This window comes from Leuciscus leuciscus, assembly GCF_965113295.1.
Source record: "Leuciscus leuciscus genome assembly, chromosome: 23".
NCBI lineage: Eukaryota > Metazoa > Chordata > Actinopteri > Cypriniformes > Leuciscidae > Leuciscus > Leuciscus leuciscus.
In genome coordinates, this window is record NC_138747.1 from 11,187,519 (window position 1) to 11,208,299 (window position 20,781).

At 41.3% G+C, this 20,781-nt stretch overlaps 1 protein-coding gene across 1 annotated transcript; it reads left to right on the forward strand.

The window, feature by feature from the left end:
- Nucleotides 1-15,916: 15,916 nt before the first annotated feature.
- On the forward strand, nucleotides 15,917-20,568 carry LOC309487571 (uncharacterized protein; the record flags this gene model as incomplete). Its single annotated transcript, XM_082155300.1, has 3 exons — nucleotides 15,917-16,318; nucleotides 19,896-20,023; nucleotides 20,539-20,568. The coding sequence occupies exons 1-3, from the start codon at nucleotides 16,006-16,008 to the stop codon at nucleotides 20,566-20,568; spliced, it is 471 nt and encodes a 156-aa protein (XP_082011426.1). The 5' UTR covers nucleotides 15,917-16,005.
- Nucleotides 20,569-20,781: the final 213 nt, after the last annotated feature.

Sequence of the window (20,781 nt, forward strand, 5' to 3'; positions counted from 1 at the left end):
AGTTGAACTCTACACTTTCTAAAATTAGTTTTATACTAGTTAGAAATGAGATGAATACCGACAAAAATGAATTCATAATTCAACATTACTCTAAAAATAATAATAATTATTATTCAAATGTATTTGGCATAATATGAAACAATCATATAAGACAGTGTTTTTGCTTCTCTTTTTTTTTCAGAACCCAGATTTTACTTTACAAAGTCTGATAAATAAATGTATCTTGTATCAAATATCAATTATATTGCTATAATTTTAAATATAAAAACACTAATTTTAATATATTATACATAATAAAACATAACTAAATGACACTCTTTTCTACAAAATGAGCTTAAGCAACACAATTGCTATACATTTTGTCCTAACTTAATTTAATTGTGTTTAATCTGCTTAAATATGTGTCAAATTTAAGTTTACTTAATCCGTTTGTGTTGGATTACATGAATGATTTTTGTTGCATTAACTGAAACTGGGCGGTGCTTGTTAGTTCCCAGCATGCTTTGCATAAAGTTGAATTAAGAGAGAATAAATGTTAAAATTAATTTTATGTTTTTTTGAGAAAATGAGAAAAGGGGAAGACTTGATAGTGTGTAATTGTGTTTAATGTTCAATTACATTGGAATTATTAGAACCATTTAAATTACAGTGGGTTACCATTGTGGAGAAGAGTGGAGCATTTTGTTAGGCTGTGGACTGATTCACTTGCATTAAACTGCATTAGAAACATGGAAATGTTAGCATGTAAGATGCTAATATGTGCTACTGCTAGCAAATAGTCAGCTGTAATCTACCATTTTTTTTTGTGTGTCTTTAAAATATATGAAATCTTAATGGATGAATGAATATATAAACATGAATACCTGAATCATGTCAGGGAGCCTTTAATAATTTACTTTGAGACTACTTTAATGGGTCACTTAAAATTACTTCATTCCATGATGTTGAAGTTACACGAACAAATTATGCTTGTTTAGCGTAACCCAGTTATGTAGAACCTGTTTACATAAAAAAGTTAATTAAAGCCAACATATAATTGTTTTTTAGTGTAGAAATGACCTGCCAGAAAATGAATAGTCTAATTTTTAATCAATGCATTTGTATTGAGGCACGTAAGCATAATTCCAATAATTTATGGGAGATAAAACTTGTACTTCACCTCATTTATTTAGAGTAAACATGTCCCGCTGTCCCAAGAGTGTAGTTAAATATCTGGTAAACATGTCCCCTAGCCGCTGTCCCAAGAGTTAGGCTATAGTTACTATAAATATCTTGAGCGATAATGGCGTCATCATTCCTATGTCAGAGATGAAGTGAAGCTGCATCTTTTACTCACTGGCTGTTTTCTTTCAGCTCAGAACCCGTGAGTAAAAAACGTCACCCAGGCATTACGTAAGAGAGTACAATAGATAAAAGAGAACAGACGACAGTGTGTGTCCCTGCCCGCATTGCTAGCAGTTTTATCAGTATCCTAATTCCTTCACAAGCTGTGGTAATCTAAAGGCACCCACTGCTAGCATGTAATGTAATGGGTCTTTGCACTCCCCGCAAAGTACAGTCTCACTGTGGCTGCTCTTTGAAGCTGAGGAAGCCTATGGCATGGCCTGGGTAGCTTCTTTCTATAATGGAATATTTTTGCATAAATTGAGACTTCAGCCTTGTCTGTTTTTTTATTTATTTTATTATTATTATTATTATTTGAAGAAACGGAGAGTATAGAAATATCTCCCCCTCTGCAATGAAAACCGACCTGGTCCTTATAGGTGAATTTAATTAATACACCCCTGACCCCTTCATAATGCAGCCTGAAAACTGATTCATCTGCATTTCTCCCCCCATCAAATGGTTCTGTTGCTTATTTGAGACATCCTGTTTAGTCTCTCAAAGAGTTCGGTCTCTCTCTCTCTCTGCCTCACCTTAAAAAGAGTTTGATGAGTCATTCAAATGCACATTTTTCCCATTTCTTCTTTGTGCACAGATACAGAATTAAAGTCCTTGAGACTGAGTGACTTGTTTTAATAAATGAATGTTAAATAGTGTATTTAGCGCAAGTTGTTTTGGAGTTTTCATGCATATGTATCCACTAGTTTCTAGAAAACGGCTAATAAAGAAAGTAAATCACTGCACACAATTAACAGTTTAACATTTATTGTGGACAGAAAGCACATTCTTCTGCAATCAACAAAATTGACAACAGAAACAAAGTTGTTTGCTTTATTAAAGGAACATTTTATGCAACAAAACAAGAAAGTTCTGTCAGTTTTTTCTCACCGAATTGTTTCAGACCCATGCTGTTATTTTTTTCTTTGGAATACAAAAGGAGAATTTTGAATGACTCTTTGCACAGCTCTATTCCATACAACATTTCCATATGACTCCAGAAAGACACCTAAAGAACTATACAAATAGTTTATATTTTTCAGTCTTCTAAAATCATACAATAACTTAAAGTGAAAATTAGGCTGAAGTTCATAGAAAATATTGCCCTCCGCTGACACAAAACAATGGCGCATCAAATTGATTTTCTGTTCTTCTGAAAGACAAACCAATTTTATGATAATAGAAAGAATCAACAATGAGAAACATTTTTTTTATTCATTAATTTCTTGTTACTGTATCCATTTATTTTAACATTCCAGCAAAAAATTAATCAGCTCAAGCAAAGTCTGCTTCTAATAATTGATTATCTTTTGATTTCTAACTAGAGCGTTTGTCAGAGAAGGATGATTGTAAAACATCTGTTCCGCTCTGTTTTGTAATTTCTCAGATGGCTTGCTGGAGGCTTCACCTGGTCTATACCTGGTTGATCAGTTTCCATGACGACAGTCAAAGAGAGATGACAGCAACTGTCCATGTTATCATCTGCTTGGTTCTTACAGTGGTTGTTCCAGGCTTTGTGCCCCTTTGTTGACTTCCAAGATGTGGACAATCAGTTCAGTGGAGCCGCTGCTACATGTGCTCATGTTCTTTTCTGAGATACTGCTGCTGAATACCAATCTTCAATGACTCTAACGATGAAATATTGCAAAAAGTTGACCAAATAATAATAATAATAATAAACTTTATTTTCTATAGCGCCTTTCAAAGTAGCATCTCAAAGCGCTTCACAAGAATAAGATCCAATAAAACATACAATTATACAAACGATGCATTAATGAAAGTGAAAAAAATACCAAATAAAAGCATAATATCAAAAGAAAAATATAATCATTTCAAAATAATCAGATAAAAGCTTAAAAAAAATTGCTTTACGGGACGATTTAAATAAAAAGTAATACGTTTGTGGATGTGACTAATTTTAAAAGTCTTTAAAAAAGAAGTTGGGAATAACTCTCATACAGAGAGCTGGTGCAATTCATCTATGAGGCGACATCAACATCAAAGGTTTTCATCGGTGCATTGCATGGAATATGAATCCTTTGTTCTCCAGGTTCTGTCTGCAAGCTCTTTGTGACGGAGTTGTGTGATAAATGGCTCTGTTTAAAATGTAGGGTTTGAATTCGTCTTGGCTAGGAGGAAGATAAAGGAATGTCTTCCCGTAGCGGAATATGATGGCACTGGTGTGAGAATCATCCTGTAGCCTCAGACAGATAAGATCATTGTACTCCACAATCTGACAGCTCAAAGAGTCAAATATCAGCTCACAATATCTGATTGTCATTCTAGAAGGGCTTGTAAGGATAAAACTATAACATTTCAGCACAGCCAGTTGTAGTTCCTGAGAATGGTGTGAGTTAGTTTGACCTTAAATAGTTTTATCCCAGCAAAACGTAAAAAATAAACCGGTTTTGTTTGGTGGGTTAACGCAACCTGTTCTTTGTTTTAAGGCACTAAGAGACTTTGTTTGTGAAGGACATCCAGGGAATAATTAACCATTTTTTTGCTGCCATTTTGTAGAATACTCAAACGGGTACTACAAAAATAAACAGGGCCCATAATTATCTTCTGATGATGTCATATGAAGGTACTAATTATTTTAGACCATGTTATGCTATAGTAGCTTTATTTTCTGTACTTTATTATGCACTGAATTTGGCAATGCTAAATATATTATTTTGAAAAGTTTATGAAAGTCTCATTTGGGGATTCGTTTCATGTATGAATTGAGGATACTATGTCAAATATGCTAGTTTTAAATATGTTACCCGTATACATAATTAAAAGCTGAGATTTGCATTTTCATCACATTCTGGAGCAAGGAAGCTATCCTCAATAGGCTTGACCTCATCTTTAAGTAAAAGTACTGTCTCTCTGCCGAGCGAAGGAACACTTTGATTTATGTTGAGCAATAGTAAACCGGATCATGAGATTTTAGATATAAGCTCAGTTATCTGCAGTCAAATCCTCCCCAAGGTCAACAGTGACAGCATGATCCTTAAGTAAACATAGTAAAGAGTAGGTGGGATTTGCCATGCTTTCTTGCCATTTTTCCACCACAGACATTGAGGGGTCATGTCACCTTTATTTATACAGCACTTTTAACAATACAGATTGTTTCAAAGCATCTTTACAGTGACAACTGGATTGCAACAAAGATTGTTGTGGCTTTAAAGCAGCTCTAGAAGAAAGTCATTGTCCAGTTTAAGTAATTTCAGCATTGATTTCAATCTTAGTTATTCATTTAGGGGCCATTTACATGACAACGTTTTCAGCTGAAAACAGACAACTTTTTATGCGCTCTCTGGCCGTTCATTTACACGACGATGGTGTTTTGATGGCCTGAGAATGCAAACTTTGAAATAGGTTTCAAAGTGCAAGTGCAATAGGCTGAATTGGAACGTGCTAAGCCCTTGATCACTTAGAATGCACTATGGGGTTGATTTATTATTATTATTTTTTCCTTACGAAATTGTTTAATGCAGCAGTCTATATATGAAGAGTTCAGATGCAAAAGCCTCTAAATGCCATCTGAAATTTTCTTCTAGAATTATCATTTTTTATAAAGCTTGTATATTTAATTTAAGTAATTTCACTTAAATGACAATTAATAGGTAATTTGCATTGCCATTTAAGTGAAATTATTGAACTTAAATATACAAGCTTGATAAAAATTATCATTCTAGAAGAAAATTTCAGATGGCACTTAGAGGCTTTTGCATCTGAACTCTTCATAGGTGTGTTTGAGTTGTTTCATTAAAATTGTTTTTTTTATTATATATATATAATAGAGTTGTTTGTGGTGGGGTAAATTAAACGTATTATGCGTTGATGTCACAATCGTGTTGCATTGTGATATATGGAGCAGCCTGAAGTGTACATTAGAACCACTTCACGAAGTAAAACGCACTTTAAAATGGCGGCAGAGATTCCCCAGAGGGGAAGTGCTTAGGGAAGTTTGCAAGTGCGTGTCTAAAAGTGGACTGGAACGCAGCCAATTATGTGCTGTTTTTAAGTCAAATGACATTTAATTGTCCCTCCAAAACTCTCTTTCCCACTATCATCCTCAGACAGAATACACCTGTTGAAGTGCTCCAAAAAATGCTCTATTAACCTCATTTCTAAACATCTCTTCTCAAGGGGTAATGTTTTTTGCAGCATCTTTGATAAGTAAATTAGATCTTTTTAATTCACAAATCAACTTTGTATAACATGTTTTTACTGTAAATTGAGAAAATATTAGTGAAAATATTAGTGTTTCCATATGGTAACGCTGGAAAAATAGGTATGTTAATTGCCATATGGCAACACTGTACCACAGTGGAATTGCAGTAATGCATTTCCCCATTGGGATTTTTTATAGATAGTAGCCTAGCATCAACAATATGATTGCAGTTATTTATTTATTGCAGTTATAAGTGTTTATTGTAGTATAGTTGTATTTATGTATAAATAACAAATTGGTTCCTTTTCAGAAATTGAATACAGCAATATTCAGAGATTCAGTCTGTATCAGAGAGTGAGGATGAGTTAGCCAAATGATAGGGATCTACTTATTTTTGGTTTGCATAAGTTCCAAGTATATAAATCTATCAATTTCTAAAAGAAATGTGCAATTAAATAGAAAATTAGCCTGTATGTCAGCCGAACTTAGCCCCGCCCACAACATTTTTAGGTCGGGAAGTTAGGTCTGGACTTGATCCGTTGTGAAGCTATTATGCCCGAACCAGAGCTGTTCAGACCAATCAAATTGTCAGGACGGGCTTTATACGATGATGGACAGATGATCAACAGTAACGTAATCATCCACGTCACCAAAGAGCACTTGGGTTGAATTCGTTTACAACAAAGATGACTGCCGCTGGAGAATTGAGAATTCACACTTACAAATAAGTCAGATAGAATAAATGCATATTTGGCGAGCTGTCCGAGGAGAGGCAGAACAGAGATCAGGACATTTGTCCATCAGAAAGATGAATGAAGAACATACGTCACTTACTCCGTTGCTCTGATTGGTTGTAGGTATATCCAATTGAGTGCAGAGGCATTTTCCTTCCTGGTTTGGTTGAAACACGCCCCATAATCACAGCCCAATGGAGCAGTATCAGACTCATATTCTGACTAGAATCTGAGTATGATGACATCAGGCTAATAGAAAACAATCAGAATTTTATAGAAAAACTACTTTTTTTTACCATTTGCCATTGTGGTACAGCGTTGCCATAAAAGCAACGTTTCCCTACGTATATTAAAACACATATTGCAGTCAATGTCCTATTAGTCTTAAGATCGATTAAACTGGAAAGAATCAGTGTTCACAGCAAACATTCAGAAAAAAAACTGTTCACAGGAAAAAACTGCAAATGACAGGTCACCAGTTACCCAGGTGTTAAAGTCACTACAAACTAACCCAATTGGCTGTTAAAGCTCATTTAGCAAAGTAGAGTAAACAAAAACCAAAACATTCAAAGACATAATTTTATTTTGTAACACAGCATTTTGGCTTATGTTAACAGTTAAATAGAAAGGGCCTAATAGAACCAGACCCCTAAGCAGAGGGACTTGAAGGTGGTGTTGACAGAACTAGACCCCCTCGGCATCATCCTGGCTGAAGGTGGCATTGTCAGAACCGGACCCCTCGGCATCATCCTGGCTGAAGGTGGCATTGACAGAACCGGACCCCACTGCATCGTCCTGGCTGAAGGTGGCATTGACAGAACCGGACCCCTCTGCATCATCCTGGCTGAAGGTGGCATTGACAGAACCAGACCCCACTGCATCGTCCTGGCTGAAGGTGGCATTGACAGAACCGGACCCCTCTGCATCATCCTGGCTGAAGGTGGCATTGACAGAACCGGACCCCTCTGCATCGTCCTGGCTGAAGGTGGCATTGACAGAACCGGACCCGTCTGCGTCGTCCTGGCTGAAGGTGGCGTTGACAGAGCCGGACCCCTCAGCATCGTCCTGGCTGAAAGTGGCGTTGACAGAACTGGACCCCTCAGCATCATCCTGGCTGAAGGTGGCATTGACAGAACCGGACCCCACTGCATCGTCCTGGCTGAAGGTGGCATTGACAGAACCGGACCCCTCTGCATCGTCCTGGCTGAAGGTGGCATTGACAGAACCGGACCCCTCTGCATCGTCCTGGCTGAAGGTGGCATTGACAGAACCGGACCCCTCAGCGTCGTCCTGGCTGAAGGTGGCATTGACAGAACCGGACCCCTCTGCATCGTCCTGGCTGAAGGTGGCATTGACAGAACCGGACCCCTCAGCATCGTCCTGGCTGAAGGTGGCATTGACAGAACCGGACCCCTCAGCATCGTCCTGGCTGAAGGTGGCATTGACAGAACCGGACCCCTCAGCATCGTCCTGGCTGAAGGTGGCATTGACAGAACCGGACCCCTCAGCATCGTCCTGGCTGAAGGTGGCATTGACAGAACCAGCATAGGATCCACCAACCAGATTGTCTACAGAGAGATAGAGAAACATTTTTTATTATTTTGATTATAATCAATGTAAGTGGATTAGTATAAACTCATATTACTTCAGTACAAGAGCATGTTAGATTAAGAAACACAAAAAGGTCTAAGGACCCATGATGAACTGTGGAGCTGAATACTGAGAAACACATTGACTTTTAAAAAGAAACACTGACAACTAAACAAAAGAATAAACTCACCATGCCATACCAATTGATAAAGAACCACCAAAACAGTAAATTTAATCAAACCCATTCTATAAACCACTAAGAAAACCAAGTAACCATGCAAGCTAAAGTTTCAAAACAACCAGGACTTTTAAAGCCAAACAGAAAACCCTTTGTAGCACCTGGATGACCCTTTAACTCATTATTGGAGCAAATCTGCTAATTAATGAGATCAGTAATTAATTAATCACTTAGCATTCAAGCTGATGTTATATCCTACAGAACTAAAGTTTCAGGCCTGGTTTCAGAGACAGTAAATTTACCTTAGAAGAAAAAAAACAAAAACAAGTCTGGTGTGCATCTTGAAACAAAACAATGTCACTGACATATTTTAAGATATATAAGTGCAAGTTGCTTTCAGTGAAAACAGCTCAAACATGAAGTCATATTCCTGATACAAAATAACAAATAACTCATTTCGATCAGGCAGCTACATCAGGTATGTATGTAAATGAATAATTCTGTGTGAATTCTACTTAATACATACATTTAACAGTATAATTTGTTTACCTATTACACAAGTTGCTTTCAGTTAAAAAGCTTAAACATGAATTGTATACTGGGACAGGTAACTTGATATATTAGTGTAGAAGACATTTTTGGACTGTTTTTCACACACACACGGAACAAAATAACTTTTTTTGAATGAAGACATGAATTACATAGACTACTTATAGACCAATATCATTTAATGTGTTTTTTGGTGACTGACAGGTATTGTTTTTTGCAGCATATTTGATAAGTAAATTAGATCTTTTTATTCACAAATCAACTTTGTCTAACATGTTTTTACAGTAAATTGAGAAAATATCAGTGTTTCCAATATGGCAACTCTGGAAAAATAGTTATGTTGCCATATGGCAATGCTGTACCACAGTGGAACTGCAGTAATGTATTTCCCCATTCTTGGGATTTTTTATACATGTAGCATCAACAATATGATTGTAGTTATTTATTGCAGTTATAAGTGTTTATTGTAGTATGGTATGTATATATAAATAACAAATTAGTTTATTTTCAGAAAATGAATACAGCAATATTTTACGGAAAGGGCAATAGGAAGAGTGCAGAGTTAGCTCTTCCATGGGATGAGAGTGAGGATGAGTTAGCCAAATGATAGGGATCTACTTATTTTTGGTTTGCATAAGTTCCAAGTATATCAAGCTATCAACTTCTAAAAAGAAATGTGCAATTAAAAAGAAAAATCATGATTTTATAGAAAAACTACTTTGACCATTTGCCATTGTGGTACAGCGTTGCCATAATATAGCAACGTTTCCCTAAGTATATTAAAACACAAATATTGCAGTCAATGTCCTATTAGTCTTCAAATAAATCAAACTGGAAAGAATCAGCGTTCACAGCACAAGATTTGTTGGGAAAAACCGAACTTCAAATGACAGGTCACCAGTTACCCAGGTGTTAAAGTCACTACAAACTAACCCAATTGGCTGTTAAAGCTCATTTAGCGAAGTAGTTTTAACAAAAAACAAACCATTCAAAGACATAATTTTATTTTGTTACACAGAATCTTGGCTTATGTTAACAGTTAAATAGAAAGGGGCAAAATAGAACCAGACCCCTAAGCAGAGTGACTTGAAGGTGGTGTTGACAGAATTAGACCCCCACGGCATCGTCCTGGCTGAAGGTGGCATTGTCAGAACCGGACCCCTCAGCATCGTCCTGGCTGAAGGTGGCATTGACAGAACCAGACCCCTCTGTATCGTCCTGGCTGAAGGTGGCATTGACAGAACCAGACCCCTCAGCATCATCCTGGCTGAAGGTGGCATTGACAGAACCAGACCCCTCAGCATCGTCCTGGCTGAAGGTGGCGTTCACAGAACCAGACCCCTCTGCATAGTCCTGGCTGAAGGTGGCATTGACAGAACCAGACCCCTCAGCATCGTCCTGGCTGAAGGTGGCATTGACAGAACCAGACCCCTCAGCATCGTCCTGGCTGAAGGTGGCATTGACCGAACCAGACCCCTCAGCATCGTCCTGGCTGAAGGTGGCATTGACAGAACCAGACCCCTCAGCATCGTCCTGGCTGAAGGTGGCATTGACCGAACCAGACCCCTCAGCATCGTCCTGGCTGAAGGTGGCGTTCACAGGCCCGGACCCCTCAGCATCATCCTGGCTGAAGGTGGCGTTCACAGAACCAGACCCCTCTGCATAGTCCTGGCTGAAGGTGGCATTGACAGAACCAGACCCCTCAGCATCGTCCTGGCTGAAGGTGGCATTGACAGAACCAGACCCCTCAGCATCGTCCTGGCTGAAGGTGGCGTTCACAGATCCGGACCCCTCAGCATCATCCTGGCTGAAGGTGGCGTTCACAGAACCGGACCCCTCAGCATCGTCCTGGCTGAAGGTGGCATTGACAGAACCAGACCCCTCAGCATCGTCCTGGCTGAAGGTGGCATTGACAGAACCAGACCCCTCAGCATCGTCCTGGCTGAAGGTGGCATTGACAGAACCAGACCCCTCAGCATCGTCCTGGCTGAAGGTGGCATTGACCGAACCAGACCCCTCAGCATCGTCCTGGCTGAAGGTGGCGTTCACAGAACCAGACCCCTCAGCATCGTCCTGGCTGAAGGTGGCGTTCACAGATCCGGACCCCTCAGCATCATCCTGGCTGAAGGTGGCGTTCACAGAACCAGACCCCTCTGCATAGTCCTGGCTGAAGGTGGCGTTCACAGATCCGGACCCCTCAGCATAGTCCTGGCTGAAGGTGGCATTGACAGAACGAGCATAGGATCCAACAACCAGATTGTCTACAGAGAGATAGAGAAACAGTTATTATTTTGATGATAATCAATGTAAATGGATTAGTATAAACTCATATTACTTCAGTACAAGAGCATGTTAGATTAAGAAACACAAAAAGGTCTAAGGGACCCATGATCAACTGTGGAGCTGAATACTGAGAAACTTTGACTTAAAAAGAAACACTGACAACTAAACAACAACAAAAAAACTCACCATGCCATACCAATTGATGATAAAGAACCACCAAAACAATCAATTTAATCAAACCCATTCTATAAACCAAAAACTAAGAAAACCAAGCAACCATGCAAGCTAAAGTTTCAAACCAACCAGGACTTTTAAAGCCAAACAGAAAACCCTTTGTAGCACCTGGATGACCCTTTAACTCATTATTGGAGCAAATCTGCTAATTAATGAGATCAATAATTAATTAATCACTTAGCATTCAAGCTGATGTTATATCCTACAGAACTAAAGTTTCAGAGACAGTAAATGTACCTTAGAAGAAAAAAACAAAAACAAGTCTGGTGTGCATCTTGAAACAAAACAATGTCACTGACATATTTTAAGATATATAAGTGCAAGTTGCTTTCAGTGAAAACAGCTCAAACATGAAGTCATATTCCTGATACAAAATAACAAATAACTCATTTCGATCAGGCAGCTACATCAGGTATGTATGTAAATTAATAATTCTGTGCGAATTCTACTTAATACATACATTTAACAGTATAATTTGTATACCTATTACACAAGTTGCTTTCAGTTAAAAAAGCTTAAACATGAATTTTATACTGGGACAGGTAACTTGATATATTAGTGTAGAAGACATTTTTGGACTATTTTTCACACACACACACGGAATGAAAGAACTTTTTGGGAATGAAGACATGAATTACATAGACTACTTATGGACCATTATCATTTAATGTGTTTTTTTGGTGACTGACAGGTATTGTTTTTTGCAGCATATTTGATAAGTAAATTAGATCTTTTTATTCACAAATCAACTTTGTCTAACATGTTTTTACTGTAAATTGAGAAAATATCAGTGTTTCCATATGGCAACTCTGGAAAAATAGTTATGTTGCCATATGGCAATGCTGTACCACAGTGGAATTGCAGTAATGTATTTACCCATTGTGATTTACTATAGATAGTAGCATCAACAATATGATTGCAGTTATAAGTGTTTATTGTAGTATAGCTGTATTTATGTTTAAATAAAAAATTGGTTTCTTTTCAGAAAATGAATACAGCAATATTTTAAAGAAAGGGCAATAGGAAGAGTGCAGAGTTAGCTTTTCCATGGGATGAGAGTGAGGATGAGTTAGCCAAATGATAGGGATCTACTTATTTTTGGTTTGCACAAGTTCCAAGTATATCAATCAACTTCTAAAAAGAAATGTGCAATTAAATAGAAAATCATAGTTTTATAGAAAAACTACTTTAACCATTTGCGGTACAGCATTGCCATAATATAGCAACATTTAAAACACAAATATTCCAGTCAATGTCCTATTAGTCTTCAAATAAATCAAACTGGAAAGAATCAGCGTTCACAGCACAAGATTCGTTGGGAAAAACCAAACTTCAAATGACAGGTCACCAGTTACCCAGGTGTTAAAGTCACTACAAACTAACCCAATTGGCTGTTAAAGCTCATTTAGCAAAGTAGTTAACAAAAAACCCAAACCATTCAAAGACATAAAATTTTATTTTGTTACACAGAATCTTGGCTTATGTTAACAGTTAAATAGAAAGGGCCTAATAGAACCAGACCCCTAAGCAGAGGGACTTGAAGGTGATGTTGACAGAACTAGACCCCCTCGGCATCATCCTGGCTGAAGGTGGCATTGTCAGAACCGGACCCCTCGGCATCATCCTGGCTGAAGGTGGCATTGACAGAACCAGACCCCTCAGCATCATCCTGGCTAAAGGTGGCGTTGACAGAACCAGACCCCTCGGCATCATCCTGGCTAAAGGTGGCATTGACAGAACCGGACCCCTCTGCATCATCCTGGCTGAAGGTGGCATTGACAGAACCGGACCCCTCTGCGTCGTCCTGGCTGAAGGTGGCGTTGACAGAACCGGACCCCGCAGCATCGTCCTGGCTGAAGGTGGCATTGACAGAACCGGACCCCGCAGCATCGTCCTGGCTGAAGGTGGCATTGACAGAACCGGACCCCGCAGCATCGTCCTGGCTGAAGGTGGCATTGACAGAACCGGACCCCTCTGCATCGTCCTGGCTGAAGGTGGCATTGACAGAACCGGACCCCTCAGCGTCGTCCTGGCTGAAGGTGGCATTGACAGAACCAGACCCCTCAGCATCGTCCTGGCTGAAGGTGGCATTGACAAAACCGGACCCCTCCGCATCGTCCTGGCTGAAGGTGGCATTGACAGAACCAGACCCCTCAGCATCGTCCTGGCTGAAGGTGGCATTGACAGAACCAGACCCCTCAGCATCGTCCTGGCTGAAGGTGGCATTGACAGAACCAGACCCCTCAGCATCATCCTGGCTGAAGGTGCCATTGACAGATCCGGACCCCTCAGCATCGTCCTGGCTGAAGGTGCCATTGACAGAACCGGACCCCTCTGCATCGTCCTGGCTGAAGGTGGCATTGAAAGAACCAGACCCCTCAGCGTCATCCTGGCTGAAGGTGGCATTGACAGAACCAGAACCCTCAGCATCGTCCTGGCTGAAGGTGGCATTGACAGAACCGGACCCCTCAACATCGTCCTGGCTGAAGGTGGCATTGACAGAACCAGACCCCTCAGCATCGTCCTGGCTGAAGGTGGCATTGACAGAACCAGACCCCTCAGCATCGTCCTGGCTGAAGGTGGCATTGACAGAACCAGACCCCTCAGCATCATCCTGGCTGAAGGTGCCATTGACAGAACCAGACCCCTCAGCATCGTCCTGGCTGAATGTGGCGTTCACAGATCCGGACCCCTCAGCATCGTCCTGGCTGAAGGTGGCATTGACAGAACCGGACCCCTCAGCGTCATCCTGGCTGAAGGTGGCATTGACAGAACCGGACCCCTCAGCGTCATCCTGGCTGAAGGTGGCATTGACAGAACCAGACCCCTCAGCATCGTCCTGGCTGAAGGTGGCATTGACAGAACCAGACCCCTCAGCATCGTCCTGGCTGAAGGTGGCATTGACAGAACCAGACCCCTCAGCATCGTCCTGGCTGAAGGTGGCATTGACAGAACCAGACCCCTCAGCATCGTCCTGGCTGAAGGTGGCGTTCACAGATCCGGACCCCTCAGCATAGTCCTGGCTGAAGGTGGCATTGACAGAACGAGCATAGGATCCAACAACCAGATTGTCTACAGAGAGATAGAGAAACATTTATTATTATTTTGATGATAATCAATGTAAATGGATTAGTATAAACTCATATTACTTCAGTACAAGAGCATGTTAGATTAAGAAACACAAAAAGGTCTAAGGACCCATGATCAACTGTGGAGCTGAATACTGAGAAACTTTGACTTAAAAAGAAACACTGACAACTAAACAACAACAAAAAAACTCACCATGCCATACCAATTGATGATAAAGAACCACCAAAACAGTAAATTTAATCAAACCCATTCTATAAACCACAAACTAAGCCACTAAGAAAACCAAGCAACCATGCAAGCTAAAGTTTCAAACCAACCAGGACTTTTAAAGCCAAACAGAAAACCCTTTGTAGCACCTGGATGACCCTTTAACTCATTATTGGAGCAAATCTGCTAATTAATGAGATCAATAATTAATTAATCACTTAGCATTCAAGCTGATGTTATATCCTACAGAACTAAAGTTTCAGGCCTGGTTTCAGAGACAGTAAATTTACCTTAGAAGAAAAAAAACAAAAACAAGTCTGGTGTGCATCTTGAAACAAAACAATGTCACTGACATATTTTAAGATATATAAGTGCAAGTTGCTTTCAGTGAAAACAGCTCAAACATGAAGTCATATTCCTGATACAAAATAACAAATAACTCATTTCGATCAGGCAGCTACATCAGGTATGTATGTAAATGAATAATTCTGTGTGAATTCTACTTAATACATTTAACAGTATAATTTGTATACCTATTACACAAGTTGCTTTCAGTTAAAAAAGCTTAAACATGAATTTTATACTGGGACAGGTAACTTGATATATTAGTGTAGAAGACATTTTTGGACTATTTTTCACACACACACACACACACGGAACGAAACAACTTTTTTGGAATGAAGACATGAATTACATAGACTACTTATGGACCATTATCATTTAATGTGTTTTTTTGGTGACTGACAGGTATTGTTTTTTGCAGCATATTTGATAAGTAAATTAGATCTTTTTATTCACAAATCAACTTTGTCTAACATGTTTTTACTGTAAATTGAGAAAATATCAGTGTGTCCATATGGCAACTCTGGAAAAATAGTTATGTTGCCATATGGCAATGCTGTACCACAGTGGAATTGCAGTAATGTATTTACCCATTGTGAATTACTATAGTAGCATCAACAATATGATTGCAGTTATAAGCGTTTATTGTAGTATAGCTGTATTTATGTTTAAATAAAAAATTGGTTTCTTTTCAGAAAATGAATACAGCAATATTTTAACGAAAGGGCAATAGGAAGAGTGCAGAGTTAGCTTTTCCATGGGATGAGAGTGAGGATGAGTTAGCCAAATGATAGGGATCTACTTATTTTTGGTTTGCACAAGTTCCAAGTATATCAATCAACTTCTAAAAAGAAATGTGCAATTAAATAGAAAATCATAGTTTTATAGAAAAACTACTTTAACCATTTGCGGTACAGCATTGCCATAATATAGCAACATTTAAAACACAAATATTCCAGTCAATGTCCTATTAGTCTTCAAATAAATCAAACTGGAAAGAATCAGCGTTCACAGCACAAGATTCGTTGGGAAAAACCAAACTTCAAATGACAGGTCACCAGTTACCCAGGTGTTAAAGTCACTACAAACTAACCCAATTGGCTGTTAAAGCTCATTTAGCAAAGTAGTTAACAAAAAACCCAAACCATTCAAAGACATAAAATTTTATTTTGTTACACAGAATCTTGGCTTATGTTAACAGTTAAATAGAAAGGGCCTAATAGAACCAGACCCCTAAGCAGAGGGACTTGAAGGTGATGTTGACAGAACTAGACCCCCTCGGCATCATCCTGGCTGAAGGTGGCATTGTCAGAACCGGACCCCTCGGCATCATCCTGGCTGAAGGTGGCATTGACAGAACCAGACCCCTCTGCATAGTCCTGGCTGAAGGTGGCATTGACAGAACCAGACCCCTCAGCATCATCCTGGCTAAAGGTGGCGTTGACAGAACCAGACCCCTCGGCATCATCCTGGCTAAAGGTGGCATTGACAGAACCGGACCCCTCTGCATCATCCTGGCTGAAGGTGGCATTGACAGAACCGGACCCCTCTGCATCGTCCTGGCTGAAGGTGGCGTTGACAGAACCGGACCCCGCAGCATCGTCCTGGCTGAAGGTGGCATTGACAGAACCGGACCCCGCAGCATCGTCCTGGCTGAAGGTGGCATTGACAGAACCGGACCCCTCTGCATCGTCCTGGCTGAAGGTGGCATTGACAGAACCGGACCCCTCTGCATCGTCCTGGCTGAAGGTGGCATTGACAGAACCGGACCCCTCAGCGTCGTCCTGGCTGAAGGTGGCATTGACAGAACCAGACCCCTCAGCATCGTCCTGGCTGAAGGTGGCATTGACAAAACCGGACCCCTCCGCATCGTCCTGGCTGAAGGTGGCATTGACAGAACCAGACCCCTCAGCATCGTCCTGGCTGAAGGTGGCATTGACAGAACCAGACCCCTCAGCATCATCCTGGCTGAAGGTGCCATTGACAGATCCGGACCCCTCAGCATCGTCCTGGCTGAAGGTGCCATTGACAGAACCGGACCCCTCTGCATCGTCCTGGCTGAAGGTGGCATTGAAAGAACCAGACCCCTCAGCGTCATCCTGGCTGAAGGTGGCATTGACAGAACCAGACCCCTCAGCATCGTCCTGGCTGAAGGTGGCATTGACAGAACCGGACCCCTCAACATCGTCCTGGCTGAAGGTGGCATTGACAGAACTGGACCCCTCAGCATCGTCCTGGCTGAAGGTGGCATTGACAGAACCAGACCCCTCAGCATCGTCCTGGCTGAAGGTGGCATTGACAGAACCGGACCCCTCTGCGTCGTCCTGGCTGAAGGTGGCGTTGACAGAACCGGACCCCGCAGCATCGTCCTGGCTGAAGGTGGCATTGACAGAACCGGACCCCGCAGCATCGTCCTGGCTGAAGGTGGCATTGACAGAACCGGACCCCGCAGCATCGTCCTGGCTGAAGGTGGCATTGACAGAACCGGACCCCTCTGCATCGTCCTGGCTGAAGGTGGCATTGACAGAACCGGACCCCTCTGCATCGTCCTGGCTGAAGGTGGCATTGACAGAACCGGACCCCTCAGCGTCGTCCTGGCTGAAGGTGGCATTGACAGAACCAGACCCCTCAGCATCGTCCTGGCTGAAGGTGGCATTGACAAAACCGGACCCCTCCGCATCGTCCTGGCTGAAGGTGGCATTGACAGAACCAGACCCCTCAGCATCGTCCTGGCTGAAGGTGGCATTGACAGAACCAGACCCCTCAGCATCATCCTGGCTGAAGGTGCCATTGACAGATCCGGACCCCTCAGCATCGTCCTGGCTGAAGGTGCCATTGACAGAACCGGACCCCTCTACATCGTCCTGGCTGAAGGTGGCATTGAAAGAACCAGACCCCTCAGCGTCATCCTGGCTGAAGGTGGCATTGACAGAACCAGACCCCTCAGCATCGTCCTGGCTGAAGGTGGCATTGACAGAACCGGACCCCTCAACATCGTCCTGGCTGAAGGTGGCATTGACAGAACCAGACCCCTCAGCATCGTCCTGGCTGAAGGTGGCATTGACAGAACCAGACCCCTCAGCATCGTCCTGGCTGAAGGTGGCATTGACAGAACCAGACCCCTCAGCATCGTCCTGGCTGAAGGTGGCGTTCACAGATCCGGACCCCTCAGCATAGTCCTGGCTGAAGGTGGCATTGACAGAACGAGCATAGGATCCAACAACCAGATTGTCTACAGAGAGATAGAGAAACATTTATTATTATTTTGATGATAATCAATGTAAATGGATTAGTATAAACTCATATTACTTCAGTACAAGAGCATGTTAGATTAAGAAACACAAAAAGGTCTAAGGACCCATGATCAACTGTGGAGCTGAATACTGAGAAACTTTGACTTAAAAAGAAACACTGACAACTAAACAACAACAAAAAACTCACCATGCCATACCAATTGATGATAAAGAACCACCAAAACAGTCAATTTAATCAAACCCATTCTATAAACCACAAACTAAGCCACTAAGAAAACCAAGCAACCATGCAAGCTAAAGTTTCAAACCAACCAGGACTTTTAAAGCCAAACAGAAAACCCTTTGTAGCACCTGGATGACCCTTTAACTCATTATTGGAGCAAATCTGCTAATTAATGAGATCAATAATTAATTAATCACTTAGCATTCAAGCTGATGTTATATCCTACAGAACTAAAGTTTCAGGCCTGGTTTCAGAGACAGTAAATTTACCTTAGAAGAAAAAAAACAAAAACAAGTCTGGTGTGCATCTTGAAACAAAACAATGTCACTGACATATTTTAAGATATATAAGTGCAAGTTGCTTTCAGTGAAAACAGCTCAAACATGAAGTCATATTCCTGATACAAAATAACAAATAACTCATTTCGATCAGGCAGCTACATCAGGTATGTATGTAAATGAATAATTCTGTGTGAATTCTACTTAATACATACATTTAACAGTATAATTTGTATACCTATTACACAAGTTGCTTTCAGTTAAAAAAGCTTAAACATGAATTTTATACTGGGACAGGTAACTTGATATATTAGTGTAGAAGACATTTTTGGACTATTTTTCACACACACACACACACACGGAACGAAACAACTTTTTTGGAATGAAGACATGAATTACATAGACTACTTATGGACCATTATCATTTAATGTGTTTTTTTGGTGACTGACAGGTATTGTTTTTTGCAGCATATTTGATAAGTAAATTAGATCTTTTTATTCACAAATCAACTTTGTCTAACATGTTTTTACTGTAAATTGAGAAAATATCAGTGTGTCCATATGGCAACTCTGGAAAAATAGTTATGTTGCCATATGGCAATGCTGTACCACAGTGGAATTGCAGTAATGTATTTACCCATTGTGAATTACTATAGTAGCATCAACAATATGATTGCAGTTATAAGCGTTTATTGTAGTATAGCTGTATTTATGTTTAAATAAAAAATTGGTTTCTTTTCAGAAAATGAATACAGCAATATTTTAACGAAAGGGCAATAGGAAGAGTGCAGAGTTAGCTTTTCCATGGGATGAGAGTGAGGATGAGTTAGCCAAATGATAGGGATCTACTTATTTTTGGTTTGCACAAGTTCCAAGTATATCAATCAACTTCTAAAAAGAAATGTGCAATTAAATAGAAAATCATAGTTTTATAGAAAAACTACTTTAACCATTTGCGGTACAGCATTGCCATAATATAGCAACATTTAAAACACAAATATTCCAGTCAATGTCCTATTAGTCTTCAAATAAATCAAACTGGAAAGAATCAGCGTTCACAGCACAAGATTCGTTGGGAAAAACCAAACTTCAAATGACAGGTCACCAGTTACCCAGGTGTTAAAGTCACTACAAACTAACCCAATTGGCTGTTAAAGCTCATTTAGCAAAGTAGTTAACAAAAAACCCAAACCATTCAAAGACATAAAATTTTATTTTGTTACACAGAATCTTGGCTTATGTTAACAGTTAAATAGAAAGGGCCTAATAGAACCAGACCCCTAAGCAGAGGGACTTGAAGGTGATGTTGACAGAACTAGACCCCCTCGGCATCATCCTGGCTGAAGGTGGCATTGTCAGAACCGGACCCCTCGGCATCATCCTGGCTGAAGGTGGCATTGACAGAACCAGACCCCTCTGCATAGTCCTGGCTGAAGGTGGCATTGACAGAACCAGACCCCTCAGCATCATCCTGGCTAAAGGTGGCGTTGACAGAACCAGACCCCTCGGCATCATCCTGGCTAAAGGTGGCATTGACAGAACCGGACCCCTCTGCATCATCCTGGCTGAAGGTGGCATTGACAGAACCGGACCCCTCTGCATCGTCCTGGCTGAAGGTGGCGTTGACAGAACCGGACCCCGCAGCATCGTCCTGGCTGAAGGTGGCATTGACAGAACCGGACCCCGCAGCATCGTCCTGGCTGAAGGTGGCATTGACAGAACCGGACCCCTCTGCATCGTCCTGGCTGAAGGTGGCATTGACAGAACCGGACCCCTCTGCATCGTCCTGGCTGAAGGTGGCATTGACAGAACCGGACCCCTCAGCGTCGTCCTGGCTGAAGGTGGCATTGACAGAACCAGACCCCTCAGCATCGTCCTGGCTGAAGGTGGCATTGACAAAACCGGACCCCTCCGCATCGTCCTGGCTGAAGGTGGCATTGACAGAACCAGACCCCTCAGCATCGTCCTGGCTGAAGGTGGCATTGACAGAACCAGACCCCTCAGCATCATCCTGGCTGAAGGTGCCATTGACAGATCCGGACCCCTCAGCATCGTCCTGGCTGAAGGTGCCATTGACAGAACCGGACCCCTCTGCATCGTCCTGGCTGAAGGTGGCATTGAAAGAACCAGACCCCTCAGCGTCATCCTGGCTGAAGGTGGCATTGACAGAACCAGACCCCTCAGCATCGTCCTGGCTGAAGGTGGCATTGACAGAACCGGACCCCTCAACATCGTCCTGGCTGAAGGTGGCATTGACAGAACTGGACCCCTCAGCAT